The sequence below is a fragment of the Ammodytes marinus genome (assembly GCF_949987685.1).
Source record: "Ammodytes marinus genome assembly, chromosome: 5".
Taxonomy (NCBI): domain Eukaryota; kingdom Metazoa; phylum Chordata; class Actinopteri; order Uranoscopiformes; family Ammodytidae; genus Ammodytes; species Ammodytes marinus.
Genome location: NC_137234.1, coordinates 6,065,372 through 6,079,739, shown reverse-complemented (window position 1 = coordinate 6,079,739; position 14,368 = coordinate 6,065,372). Strand labels below are relative to the sequence as shown.

The following is a 14,368-nucleotide window of genomic DNA, read 5'->3' as shown; positions in this document are numbered from 1 at the left end:
CATTTGCGTGTGTGTCGATTATGAAGTGTGAACTGCTGTTATGTGTCCGTGGCCGACATGCATCGCAGCCGTACATACGCGCGCACACGCACACACACACACACACACACACGGAACAAATTAGTTCATTTATATTACCAGCACACAAACCAGATCCATTACAAGCAGCAGATCACAAGACATTGCATCATCAAACATCAGCCTTTTTTTCTTCAGCTCACAACACAAAAATGTAAAGATGGACTTGATCAGAAGACCAAATGAACCAACACATCCACAAGGCAGCCAGTAAGCCAAAAGCAATGGAACGGCTTTGCTGGACGTTGAGAGGTTAGCAGCACGACATGATGCACAACATGGAAACGGACCAGCCAGAGAACAGCACATGGAAAGAGAGGAGGATGGTGCTATGATGGTAGCCGGGCCAACGCGCACACAGATGAACCATGTCCGATGATGTCACACCACTAAAGCACGGTAGGGGGATTCTGGGTAGGGGTTGCCACTGGTGTACTGGAGACTTGGCTATTAATGCTGCTGTTGTTTTAAACACTTCTTTTTTTTTTTGGTACGTGTTTGTTTATCCTAGATCATCCGGGTTATTTTTCAGCACTATTTAACATTCACTGGACTTACTGGACTATCCCATGTCTGGCTGACATCCTATCTATCCAGAAGAACTCTGTGTGTCTCCTACAACAATAATACATTCATACTCTCCGAAAGTGAAATATGGAGTACCCCAAGGCTCTATCCCTGGCCCTCTGCTATTCTCTCTATATACTCACCCATGGGCAAAATAATACACAGCTACGGAATTTATTTCCTACGCTACGTGGATGATACTCAGCTGTACGTCCCAGTTAAAGTAGATGATAATACTCAAATTGCTAGACTAGAGGCTAGAGGTGTGTCCGCTGTTAAAAACTGGGATTACCCAAAATGTACTGAAATCCTATTAATTTGCCCTCCTTTGCTGATCAGTTAACAATAATTCTCGACAATTGCGTAATCTCTTGAAGCTCAACAGCTAGAAACACTGTTGAATATGACTGTGATTTTTTTAGTAAAATATAGCTATAATTAGGTCTAGTCTGTCTATCGCCGATGCCGAACACATGAAACATTTACGTGTTGAAACTTAAACGCTTTTCTATGCGTATTGTTTTAGATCTCACTTAAGAGTAATACAGCCCGCCAAATATGTAACACTAAGTGGCAACCTCTAGCAGCCCATGTTGAATGAGGGGCAGGCGGGCAGGTAGGCATGCCGCGGACGGTGCGGACGGCCCCCACCTGGAGGTTACAAGGGCCCAGGGTGGCTGAGAGCCCCATGTGTCCGAGGGGAGAGACAGAGGAAGGGCTGGAGCTAGTGGTGGTCGAGGGGAGGAGGTGGTAGGGCTCTGGGGGGCCGTTGTGCCGGTAGATCTGGGCTAACGTGTGCTGACGGGCGGACGCCATCTTGGCCTGGTGCCGGCGCAGCTGAATGAGGAACAGGGTGAGCTCCTCGGGCTGCCACGCACCACACAGGACGTTAAAGGAATAGTTCAAATGTATTTATTTTTTAACTTGTTGCCTCATTTTGGGTTTAAGACAAAGCAACAGAAACCATTCCTTCAGCGGTGCGTGGTTTGAGCATAACAAATTGTAACTAAACAAGTCCCAACAAGCACACCGGACCGTTTAGTTATGTTGAAAAGTGTATCTTCTTACTGTCGGTGGAGGCAGGCTAATAATTCTCATTGAATACCAGCATTTGAGCTAAGCTAACTAGCGATGAGCGATCTTCGTCCATGTCTTCTTCAAATATGCACAGTTAAACTGATGGCTTCTGTCGCTCTTTTCTTGAACCCGAGATTGAGGCAACAGGCTAAAAAAATAAAATAAAATTGGACTATTCCTTTAAAACTGGCACCACACCAAAACGCAAAACCTTTGCATTCCCACAGTGCTAGAAGCCAGTCACTTTGTTGTGTGACCGGCGGATGGCCAAATTGAACAAGCAGAACAGCAGCTAAATTTAGGAGGATTAGAGGATAGTTAATTAAAAGGCACATGATATGCAATGCCTCCCAAATGATAGCAACAGCCAAGAGGCCTGTGGCGACAAAAAGGCTTATGAATCTGTCATTGAAATCTTGCAGCGGGGATTGAATGCACTTCTAGTGACTGATTTCTTTAAGGAACATATTACTGGACCCTGGAAGCAAACTGCAACAGGGAATTACACATCTCTACCAATACAGCCTTAAATAACAAGCCTTTGAAAGTCAATGCTGCTGCTCCAACTTTAATATAGTGAAAAATACAGTGATACAGCCTCATGTAATGTATGTTAGAATACTCATATTTGGAGTATGTTTTTATTTGCAATACGTACAGTTTTCCCATGGAGGCTCGGTGCGCTGACTGTGTGTGTGATGTAGCCAGACGAAGGCATTGACCGTCTCTCGATAGTAGCAGCCTGACAACACACAGTTAACACATGTTATAGTCCCAGCTTTGCATTTATAAAATAAAATATACATCTCTACATAGGGACAATGTGTGTTATTTGCAATTACAGAATGAAGACAGTCCACCTACACAGAAAGGAACTAATTAAAGTAGTGAAGAAATCTAGTTTAAAACACAACAGCAAGATCCATACCACCAAAGGCTTCCATTCTTGTTTCAACAGAATATTTCACATGACCTTGATAACAAAACACAATATTGTTTTATTGTCTCTGGGCCAGATATTGCGCTGCTTGTGGTTGTGAGAGAGTGGGCGTAGATTTACATAATTGTGTGTTTTCTTCACTCACTTGAAATATCACTCTTCGAAGATATGATGTGCAAAATCAGTTGCATAAATTCCAAAAAGATGACAAATGTAGTCAGACATTTATATATTTATTATTTAATATAGTATATGGTTTATTGTGTAGGGATATATTTAAAATAGACTAACAACTGTTAACTGTTCTTTTTCTTTGACTGATTGCTGAAACAGTTGAGGTAATTTAACCGAGTGAAAGCCTTGAGGATATATCTGCCATTGTGCCCCAAGGCACTAAAACAATTATTCTGTTCAGTGAAGCACAGTGCCAACATCCGCCCACACTGTCAAAGTGAGTGACATTGTTATGGGTGAAAAACTCTTCCATTTGATGCTTTGCACTTGACAGTGGAGGGAAAAAAAGCCTTAATGGTCCAAGCTTTGGAAAAAGTACAAAAAAAACTTAACCGTGGAATCAATTTCATACCATCCAACCAACAGAGTGCAGTGAATAATGTGTTTTCATCCAAATAGCACTAAATGTAATGTCTAATCATCCACATGTATACATCATGCTAGCATTACAGTATCATTCATACATCACAGCCTTTCTTCTGTATTACTTCTCTATTTATCTTATTATTTGGTTAAATATTTGGGGACACTTGACTTGAATATGTTTCAGTTGATTGAGTGTTTTCGAGGCTATCAATTTGGGTTTACTGTCAATTTAAGGTGTTTGGGATAAAAGGTGTTAATCAAAAATATAAATGTGATGTCAAAAACAACCGCCTTCTTGATTTTAGACAGGTCTTGTTTCTGTCCCCAGTGTCAAAACTAAACATGGACAAGCAGGTTTCAGTTTTTATGCACCACATATTTGCAGGAAGGATGACAGATTTTAAAATTAATAATTTTTACCTTGAGCATCTGAGATTTGGACCTGCGTGGGGAAACAGTGAATGGTATATCCAGGGTCGACCTATCCCCCGCGGGCCTCACCGTCACCCGTCCGGCCGGCGTGTGAGGCCTGCGTGCTGGGGACAGAGTTCTGCTGTGCCCCGGTGGAGGCCTCGGCGGAGGGATATCTGCTGCCGTAGGAGGGACCGACACGCAGCGAGGGGGACCGTCCGGCTTGTGTCCCGCGGAGGATGGGGGCACCGTGGAGGGCGGGCGCGGCCCAAAAGGATAGTCCGGGGCCGGGGTGTAGATTGGAGCCGTGGGGCTGCCGTGGCGGTACTGGTGGCGCTGCTGCCACTCGTACAGCTGCCAGACGGTGTTGGGGCCCGAGCCCGCCTGCTGCTGCTGTTGGTCTGGGTTAGGGGTCAGACGGAAGTGACTGAGGCGGTCCTGGGCGTACTTGTACTCTCCGAGCCGCGCGGGCACCGGGCTGTGGCGCGGCGTCTTGGGCAGCGTTTGGTACGTGTCCGTGGAGGTGAACTTGTGCTGGGTGGGCGGTGTGCGACGGGGGAGCGTGTTCTCTCTGGATGGGGGGCTGTGGAGGAAGGAACAGCCAGGGACATATAGGGAGTTTTTTCACTGAGTTTATACTGATTTCATTTAAAGTCGCTACGAGGAACTTTGAAATATTTCTGAAACAGTCTAATTTTTCCTGTGATGATCATAAAGCAAAGAATGCTATTTTATATATAGTTTTTCTTAATGTCTTTGTCATGGGTACGCTCACCAAGGAACAACAGCTGGCGTAGTGAAAACAATACCGCTTTTGTCCAAAGGGGTTGCAAGAATTAACACAAACTGAATGTTCCTCAGAGCATCTTAAAATTAATAGTATCATTAAAGGTGCAGTGTGTAGTTAAGGTGTATTTTGCATCTAAAATCTAGGTTGAAACGATCCGTCTTTCCCTTTCTGCTCGGAGAATTTATTTGAATGATGATGGTCTTCAAAGACAAGAAGCAAGTTACTAAAGATGGCATCATCCACCACTGCCTCAAGTCTCTCTACAATATGGTGATGAGGTGAAGATGTATTTAGATATTTATTCTATAGCACTTATCAAACAAAAAGTATTTCTTTTATTTGGTCGACTTGTTGTGGTGGTAATCTACCCTGTCTGTACAGTATATGCTGCATAACTAATTCAAAATCTCTCCAAAAATATTCAAATTTAAACATTTAATATTGAAAAAAATAAACAGTTTTAATATATTGTTTGAAATCATGTGTATTCATATACAACACACCAATAAATAATAATTTTGGATTTCAACAGAATAATACATAGACTACATACCCTTTCTGGTCAGCCTTCTGCACTTGGACCCACTGCTCCACTTGCTCCAGTGCGCTCCTCCTGTGCACCTGCTTGTGTGTGTCAGTAGGGGGCAGCGTTGCGGAGTTGGCTGGGGCCCTCTGGTACGTCCCGGCCGCTATCCCGTTAGGCTCCAGGATGGGGCTGGGTGTGTGGACCAGCCCGTTCCTCGTACACACACTGGTGGGCAGGGTAGAGGCGGCTCGCGACGGCGCCCGAGACGGAACCCTAGACACGGGCGCAGAGGCTGAAACGTTGTCTAATAACTGCGGCAGGGCAGAGGGTGCGGGGTTGGAGGGGAGGGAAGTGTGTGTGTCCATCTCCAGGGCTGCCCCGCTGCCTATGGGGGTGTGCTCTAGAGACATGGTGTTGGCAGGAGAACCCTTGTAGAAGCTGCTGTGATCCACTGTGTCTCGCTGGTGGTGGATGGGCTCCAGGAGAACCTCATGGATGGCGGGTTGAGAGTTCTCAGAGTCCGGGGTCTTGGTGGTTCTGTGGTGGTTCACGTGGTTGGTCTGCAGGACGGTGTGATGCGGCAACATGTTCACCTTCTCTAGCGGGTCAGACGGTCTGGAAAGAGGAGAGATTAAAATAAACATGGATGAATGTTTGAATGTTATCCTTTAACACAATTATACCTTTGTGTGGCTTTCTTTTTCAACACTGCGGGGAGTGTGGATGACGAGCAAAGAATTGAATCAACAATTACAGCTCAAATTCACTAGGGAAATAGTCAGGTCTCTGAAATTCAATAGACCGCGCACACCAAAGTTTACTTTTTAGAGAATTAATTAACCAGCCTCTTACATCAACAAGCCCCCTGCCAGCAGCTTGTCTCTGCATATATCCAATACAAATGAGCACTGTGATGACTGGTTCCTCCTGATTAGATTGAGTTAAATGGAGCATTAAAGTCATTATCTTTTAAGTTTAAGAGTGGTGCGTTGCTGGCAATGCTCCATTCAGTGTATAAAAAAAGAGAAAAAAAAGTGAACATTAATTTTTAAAAAGTATGAGCTGTGCATCTAGGTTAGCCTTCTGTCATTTTAACAACCAGTGAAGTCCTCCTGTTGTCTGTCCCTTTCCAAAAATTAGGGAGTGGGAGATACAAGTCTCTGAGTTAGCCTTTGAATGATGGGATGAATTTGTCTGTGCCACCGCCCTCCATACACACACATGAATAATAAATGGAGGAAGCGTCTGCTAGTGAAAAACGCAACATTTCACAACATCAGAATGTCCTCTCTGAAGGCAAAACAAACTCCATGTTTACATGCTACAGATTGAGTGGAAGTGGGATGTCTTCCCAGTAATCAGTGCCATCTGTATTGACAAAATAGACAAACAAATGGCAACACAGAAAGTATCTATTTGTAGGATTTAACAACTTGAGCTTTCGCCAACAGTGAGTGGATTAACACATATTCACAGTCATATTGTCACATAAACATATGTTTTATGGGTTTTGTCTCCAGCGCATCATAAACAATAGAGATAGTTAGATTATTAAGGACACTTGAGCATTCAGAATATAGGTGAAATGTCAGTGGTTTATACAGGATATAGAGTGAAAACAATATACATATGATTGGCACAGAAGATGGACTGATTGAAAATTGTATGGTGATAAGTACAGTAGGTGTGTGTTAAAAGTCTGTTTGGACGGAATAACAGAGCATGTGTATGTATGTTTCCAGTCAGGTCTGTTGAGTACACTAGTGATTCCCAGTGTAATCCCAATAAGGGAGGGGACATAAAATACACCTAACTTACTTAATTTTTCTTAATAGAAAATACAAAAGCTTTTGTTTTGAGCAACATGAGAAACATCATACTGATAAGATGTAAAACATACTGGCAGCAAGCACAGGGGGGAGCTCATGTCGTGAGGTGGAGGAATCAATGTTCTGCCAGTAGTAAAATGAAAAAGTAATGATCAGGAACCTACTGCGCTGAAAAAAAGTTTACAGTTTCGTCTGCATTCGTACTAAATAGATAGTGACAGAATGCAGTCATATACTCTTCAGTATGTTGCTGGCATTATACAGTTGCCTGAGTAAGAGCAATGAATGATGATGATGAATGTGTGTGTGTGTGTGTGTGTGTGTAAGAATGTGTGTGTTTATGTGTTTGTGTGTGTTTATTTGTGTAAGAATGTGTGTGTGTGTGTGTGTGTGTGTGTAAGAATGTGTGTGTTTATGTGTTTGTGTGTGTTTATTTGTGTGTCTGTTTATTTGTGTGCGCGCGTGTGTGTGTGTGTGTGTGTGTGTGTGTGTGTGTGTGTGTGTGTGTGTATGTGTGAATGAATGCGTGCATGTGTCTGTGTGCATGTGTGCTCAGCCCTACCCGATGAGTGTGTTGCCGTTGTTGTGCATCAGCGTGGCCTGGTTCATGGCCCTCAGCCAGGTGTTCATGTCCTCCTGTGTGTCTGCGCTGAAGTAATACGTCCGCATCCCCGTGTGCTCCGCCTGAGAGCCAATCACAGAGCTCTGCTTGTAAATGTACGAGCGCATACCGGTGTGGTTAGCCTATGGGAGGAGAGGAGAGGAGAGGCGGGGTCAGAGTCAAGGCCGTTAGATGAGCCTTGGTCAAAGAGACAGAGGGGGGAAAGGAGTCATGCTGTAGAGAAACAACATCAAAAAGCCACATAAGCAAACCGACCAATAGCGAGCGACCAATACAGAGAGAGCCAATGAAGGACACCACACAATAGAAGAACACAGACAAAAAAAAAGCCAGCCAGTTACGACTAACACAGCCACAACTTTTGACCAATGAGGAGGATAGATTCTTCTGTACAATAGAGAATATAGAAAATGTGAGTATCCGAATAAAAGAACTCCAAAGTCCCCTCACAAACCTGTTTTCTGTCCTATTACAGCTTTAAAAACCTTACTAGGAAAAGAAAAGAGCAAATAATGTGTTTAAAAAGTAATAGATAATCTAATAGATTGTCATCTATGTTCGCTATTATAGTTATTGGCATAACTATTGTAAAAATAAGTATTGCCATTCATCCCTATTATACAGTATATATTCAACAGTACCAAAAAAAGCTAGTAACATCAATCACAGGAGTCTGGTAATAAAAAAAAGTAGCTCTGCAAAGACGCAGCGTGAAATGCAAACCTGATTAGATTAGACAAGGTAAGAGTACGCTGTGATTTAAGAGCTGAGCTTATGACAGGCATAATTCAGCTTTAAGATGGATATTTCTTTGTATGCGCACTAAAAAGGCTATTAGTCGGCTGATCTAATACAGCGCTGTCGGCGTGTGACAGTCGAGAGTACAGCTGGGAAGGATTTAAAGACGCAGTGTGTCGAATAGCAAAAGAATTATGGAGAACAGAACTTTTTCAATCCATCTCAAGTAGAGCAAACATAAGGTGAGACACATACTCCATAAATTAAACTGTAGTCTGAGGAAGCTGTTGAAGAACTTCTGTTTCCAATGTATCAAGGCAGCCACACATTATCTACTTATTATTAGATTATTCATTGAATTTTAGCAAGAAAGCTCAGTGTTAAGATGGCCTGGAAGGAAGAGGGGCCGCCCAGAAACCATGATGTCGCTGGTCTGATCCCCGGCACCGGACAGGAGGGTGTTCTTTGAAAAACTAGTGGTGTCTGGTATTACATCTACGGTGCCCTGCACCATTTCTACCACTTGAGCAAGGCACTCAGCCCCAAACTGCTCCAGGGGTACTGTACTATGACCCTGCGCTCTGACCCCCTCTGAAGTGTGGTAACTTGAGAGGAGATATGCGAAAAAGATGAAATTCAATGTGCCTCGTGTACATTGACTTATAAAGAAAACTTTACCTAACTTAACTCAGTTGGCCTTCAAATAAATGTTAATGTTACTCATTGTCGAGTAGATGTAAAAATAACCAAACCAACGTTTATAAAAAGGTATTAATATCTAAATGTATTTTTTTTACCTTTATTTATACAGGTAAATCCCATTGAGACCGAAGACTCTTTTGCAAGGGCAGGGCTGTACGCTTATTTTTTCAGGTGGTAGCACTGGTGCTAGCAAGCAAAAAAATTCAGTAGCACAAAAATAAATTTGGTAGCACACAAAGTAGGCTATGATTGAAAACTTGCATAACCTTAACCCTTGCATTTTGCTCTAATTACCTTTGAGCATGTCATCCTGGTCTCATTTGAGATTCACAATTAATATGATATCCTAGTGTGTGCAGTAATAATTGTAGAAAAATGAATAGGGGTGCACTGATTGCAATTTAGAAAAAAGAATCTAACCTGCCAATTGCAATTTTTTGCTGATTCAGAATTATTATTATAATGTCCTTCTGTTAATTAAAACCAAACTTTAAAACATTAAACATAGCCTATTAAATAAATAAGTATACATATTGGTACAATTTAGGATAAATTAAATAGGTTGTTGTGAATGTGTTGGGAGTAGCTTTTCAGTGGCTTATTTAAAACTTTGTAAATAGACTAGGCTACTGTTGACTGCTCTCTGCAGCTGAATGAGTTGCCTTTCAAGCTAGAAAAAAGCGCTAACTTCCTGTTCTTACCGGCTTCAAAATAAAAGTCAACTCACGTTTGGCTAATAACAGGCTTTTAATGTGAAGGCGCACAGGAAATGTTCTGTTTGTACACGAGCTAACTTAACTGCGGTAATGTGCCGTCTCCTTCCGGTAATTGCCGTTGGTGAAGTTTTTATACCTAGAATCGCTGCACCCGCACAGATCCCGAGCACACATCTTTCACCAGCCAAAGTGGAGGGTGGACTCAATAACTTACTTGCCTAAGACTCATTTACCCGCAGTGTTAATGTAGAGCCCTCTAAGCAGTGTTGTGCATCTCTCCTCTGTGTTTCAAAGACAGCCTCTCCTCATTAGCAAGCTGTCGCACGAGTGCTAATGGGTTCGTATTCATCATCGCACGTGATCAATTTCAGTAGCAAATGCGATCAAAACTGTCGCACTGTACAGCCCTGAAGGGAGACCTGTTTTCCTTTCCCACGTTACCATTCACACACACATTCATACACCGATAGCAGGCTAACTATCGACATTCACACTAGGCAAGGTGGGTGAAGTGTCTTGCCCAAGGACACAACAACTATGAAACAGGTGGCAGGGCGGGGATCGAACCTCCAACCCTTTGATCATCGGCCAACCCGGTCTACCAACTGAGCCACAGTCGCCCCATTTTATATTTATGTCTTGATCCCCTGCCTACATGTGGCTAAAAAGTCAAATCAACACAACCTTAACTGATAATTCTAAGAACCAATACATCTAACAACATCAGTGCCTTTCCCTGTGTCCCAGAGAACATACTTTACAGTAGAATTAGTTTTACTCAAAGCAGGATTATTCTGTCAGACAGGGCAGTAATACAGTAAGAAAAGCAAAGCAAAGGAGGACTTGCTTTCTTCTATATCATCAGCATGTTTCTTTATCGAATAATCAACATATTTCTGTCTGCTGGCTTCACTGCACATCGGTCTACTGAGAGTATACCATCAGTACAGAAGCTGGTATCTTTGCTTCTCCTACTCTGGATTTCTGCTTGAAAATGTATTGAGCGTTACGAGTCCAGAGAGAGAGAGAGAGAGAAGAAGAAGCCTTGATAAAAACCTGACACCAAGATGTTCACTGTTCGATAATTCATATAGTTGGAAAATATTCCTGCAGCTGAACTCATTTTAAGCAGTGTTGCTGAAGATACTCAACATGAAGGTCATTGATATTTTAATTGGCTCAGCTATTCATAGGGGTTAGCAAAATAAAACATCAAACAACACAACTGGTGAGGGGGGGGGCGCTCGTGGTGTAGTGGTTAGACCCCCCTCCCCCCCCCCCCACCACATAGAGGCTCAGTCCTCTGAAGCAGCAGACCACAGGTTCGAATACGGCCTGATTCTCTGCATGACATTCCCCTCTCTGCTCTATTTTATCTCCGTCTCTCCAAAGCTGTCTATTTAAGCATTTAAAAAAAAAACACCCCTGGTGAAGAAATTAAAGGAACAGTTCCCTCATTAAACAACTGTTTTTTTTATTATTAGTGTCTAAGTGTTTTTTCTATCCTTGCTAAAGATGTCCCTGCTGTGAAATTGGGGTTATTAGAGCCCCTGTTTAGAGTGAGTTGTACTCCATTGAGCACAGCAGCAGCTATATAAAAGGTCCTACTTTCCCCTTTTTCCTTCCTGCCTGCTTTCCTTGATTCAGTGTTTCGCTGTCTGCGATTGGAAGACCATTGAGAGAACCCACTCCACAACAGATGCATGCAAATGAGAAGCAATTAAACTCCCCTTCCATAATTCACTCACTGTGTGTGTGTGTGTGTGTGTGTGTGTGTGTGTGTGTGTGCGTGCGTGCGTGTGTGTGTGTGTGTGTGTCGAGCGTGTAGTGTTGTGTGGTGGGATCCACTGCGGCGGCAACATATTTGACTATCATGTCTTTACGTATCGTCAGAAAATGAGTGTGACTCCTCAGCTATTCGGGGGCTTCTTCTTGTCTCTGTAAGCGTGATGACAAAACACCAAACCCACTAGTGCGGTTATTCTGTACAAACCAAACAAGTTCATGAATAATACAATAGACAGTCAGCACTGCAGCAGTTCTATTCCTGTTACTATAATCTCTTAATAGAACCCCAGAACACAAGACACAGACATGTACACAAAACAATATAATTGCTACGAGTGAGTCCCTCATCCCTCCACCAAACAGCTTGATAAAGCCCCCCCCCGCCCCCCTTCTGAAAAGATCACTGTCTGTCTAGCTGCTGAACCTCTGTGATGATAAATTGTTTTGGTGATGAGTACCATGTCCTGTATAAGTGTAAGAATATAAATGTAATGTATTGTAGAAAAAAGTACCTGGCGAAATATTATGTTAATTATTCATCTATGTTTGAATTGATTTTGCTTTTGAGGTCAGATAAGCCAAAAGTTATTGGTAAAACAGGAGCCTTTCTAAAAAATGTCCTACCATTGTTTATGTAGTGTTTTTGTTTTCGTCCATACCGTGCGCCATTGTTTTGTTATTATTTGAATGTTGTGCTCCATGCCATGTACTATGGTCGAGAGCCGTAAATAAATAAATTAAATGAAAAATTAAAATTAAACAAGCGTATGTCTGGCTCCTCCTGCTGCTGCTATGGACTAATATTCAAAATGAAAATGTCCTCGCTCACTAACTATGCCAGGTATCTACTTGACCCTGAACCCGCTACATATTTTAAGATGTGCCGAGTTGATTGCCCCACCAGCCACCACTCAACTGATTCATCAAAGCCCCAGGTAACCTTGTGCACTGGCTGAACTGTGAAGCTCAGATGAATGGGCAGTAATGAAGAGAAGGCGCCACTGCATCAAGTCACTTTAACTAACACTGTGTGAAGGTGAATAGAGCAATGTTAGAAGTTATTTGAATGTGGTCGTTGATGGTTGAAAATGCTACATTTAGTGTCTTCAAACGTGTCAATAAGGTGTCTGTCTGCCTGTCTGTCTGTCTGTCTGTCTGTCTGTCTGTCTGTCTGTCTGTCTGTCTGTCTGTCTGTCTGTCTGTCTGTCTGTCTGTCTGTCTGTCTATTTAACTTCAAATTCACCTTATGTAAAAAGTAGGTTCCTTAAAGCTATAGTTCATATTATTTATCCTGACATTCTAGATTCAAATTATTTCCACATTAGATGTACTGCTGACTGTGCAGAAAACTTGGATCCGGTTTGTGGTTTTCAATCATACGATCCAGGGCTATGCATCGGCTAAAACACTACAGTACAGCAGCTCATTCTGACTGATAACCTCTACGACATATTGTATTACAACACAGTAGCTTTACTCATACTGTAGTGGTGTGAATCTGTAGAAGTGATTTCATTGAAGTCTTCCTGATCAGTTGAAATCATCTGGAGGGATGTTTGGTTCACATGTAAGTTTTCAGACGCTTTCACACTTAAAGGTGTACTATGCAACTTTTGATGTGTGAGAAAAGTGAACATTTTTCTGAGGTATATTCTCATAACTGAATAAACAAACTTTACTCACAGGGAAATTGGATCCCTTGAACCCTGTTAGAAGTTTTAAAAAAATTGACTCTTATGTTTGGTTCCAGGTTCCTTAAAATAATTTAGTTTTTATAAATGACAATATAATTATTCAAGAGTGTAGAGAAAATATGTTTTGTAAACTGACTGCAGGCTCTGCAAATGTAAACAAATCCCCCTCCCTTGAAACTGCTTAATGCACCTTTAATATCAATAAGAAGAGACATGGACTATACACTGTACATAGCTCACTCACAGTCAGGCATAAATATGTGTTTAGGTGCATTTAATGACCGAAAAACAGGCATGGAAACTAGTTAACAACTACTCGTCTTAAAAACTGATGGCAGATGTATCCATAAAACACCCTAAACATCTTGTGGAATAACAGAATCCTGATAAAGCAGCTGTTTTAACAGGCCAGCTCACTCACCATCAGCTCTCTAACAGATGGGCTCTCTTAACTACAATGGGACAGGCTTTATGATGAGAGACAGAGGACTACAATACTGGTCAGGTGTTTAGGCACGTGCAGATATATTGGCATGCACGTGCAGTGAACACACACACACACACACACACACACACACACACACACACACTCTTTCTACTGTAATTCATTTGTTGAATAAAACGGAATACAAACCCTATTCTGAATCACAGAAACTTCAACCATACTGTTAGGCCACAAACGACCTCAGGTTGCAAACAATGTCACAAGTGCACCACCATGCAACCTTTACCAGACCCTACACACACATGTCCATTCCAATCTCATATCATATCACCAGCCTTGATATTCCTATATTATATTTTTACATCAGAACACACAAACAACAGAGACACACACACACACACACACACACACAATAGTGCCAACAATCCAACACACACCACGAGCGGTCTAAAATAACACTGGGCCACTCTGCCTCTCTTTAACTGGAATGCTGAGTGGGTCATTCAGCTCCGAGTGCGTGACCGACACACCTACACACTGAATCCATACACAGCTATAAGCCTGGTTTCATCTATGTGGGTGTGTGTGTTTGTGTGTGTGTGTGTGTGTGTGTGTGTGTGTGTGTGTGTGTGTGTGTGTGTGTGTGTGTGTGTGTGTGTGTGTGTGTGTGTGTGTGTGTGTGTGTGTGTGTGTCTGTGTGTCTGTGTGTCTGTGTGTCTGTATACCGATTATTAGTTTTCTCCGCTTAACGACGCTTTATGGAAAAATATGAAAATTCCCTTTCACCATTCCTTTCTGCCGTAACTAAGCGCCCATGACTTCCTTCCTTCCTTCCTCTCCTCCTT

The 14,368-nt window shown here is 42.4% G+C and overlaps 1 protein-coding gene across 7 annotated transcripts in view; it reads right to left on the bottom strand.

Annotated features, from left to right (window-relative positions):
* The window catches only part of LOC307250800 (pleckstrin homology domain-containing family A member 7-like), a 132,851-nt gene that overhangs the window by 16,065 nt on the left and 102,418 nt on the right, over positions 1 to 14,368 (bottom strand). For 4 of the 7 annotated variants that reach the window (XM_080028002.1, XM_080028001.1, XM_080028004.1 and 1 more), the window contains 5 exons: positions 7,381 to 7,562; positions 5,017 to 5,604; positions 3,683 to 4,256; positions 2,381 to 2,464; positions 1,297 to 1,512 (listed from right to left, as the gene is read on the bottom strand). In XM_080028002.1, the coding sequence (XP_079884128.1) occupies positions 1,297 to 1,512; positions 2,381 to 2,464; positions 3,683 to 4,256; positions 5,017 to 5,604; positions 7,381 to 7,562 (1,644 nt within the window). The remainder of the gene's footprint in view (positions 1 to 1,296; positions 1,513 to 2,380; positions 2,465 to 3,682; positions 4,257 to 5,016; positions 5,605 to 7,380; positions 7,563 to 14,368) is intronic. The other 3 variants (XM_080028003.1, XM_080028005.1, XM_080028007.1) reach the window with 3 other exon arrangements.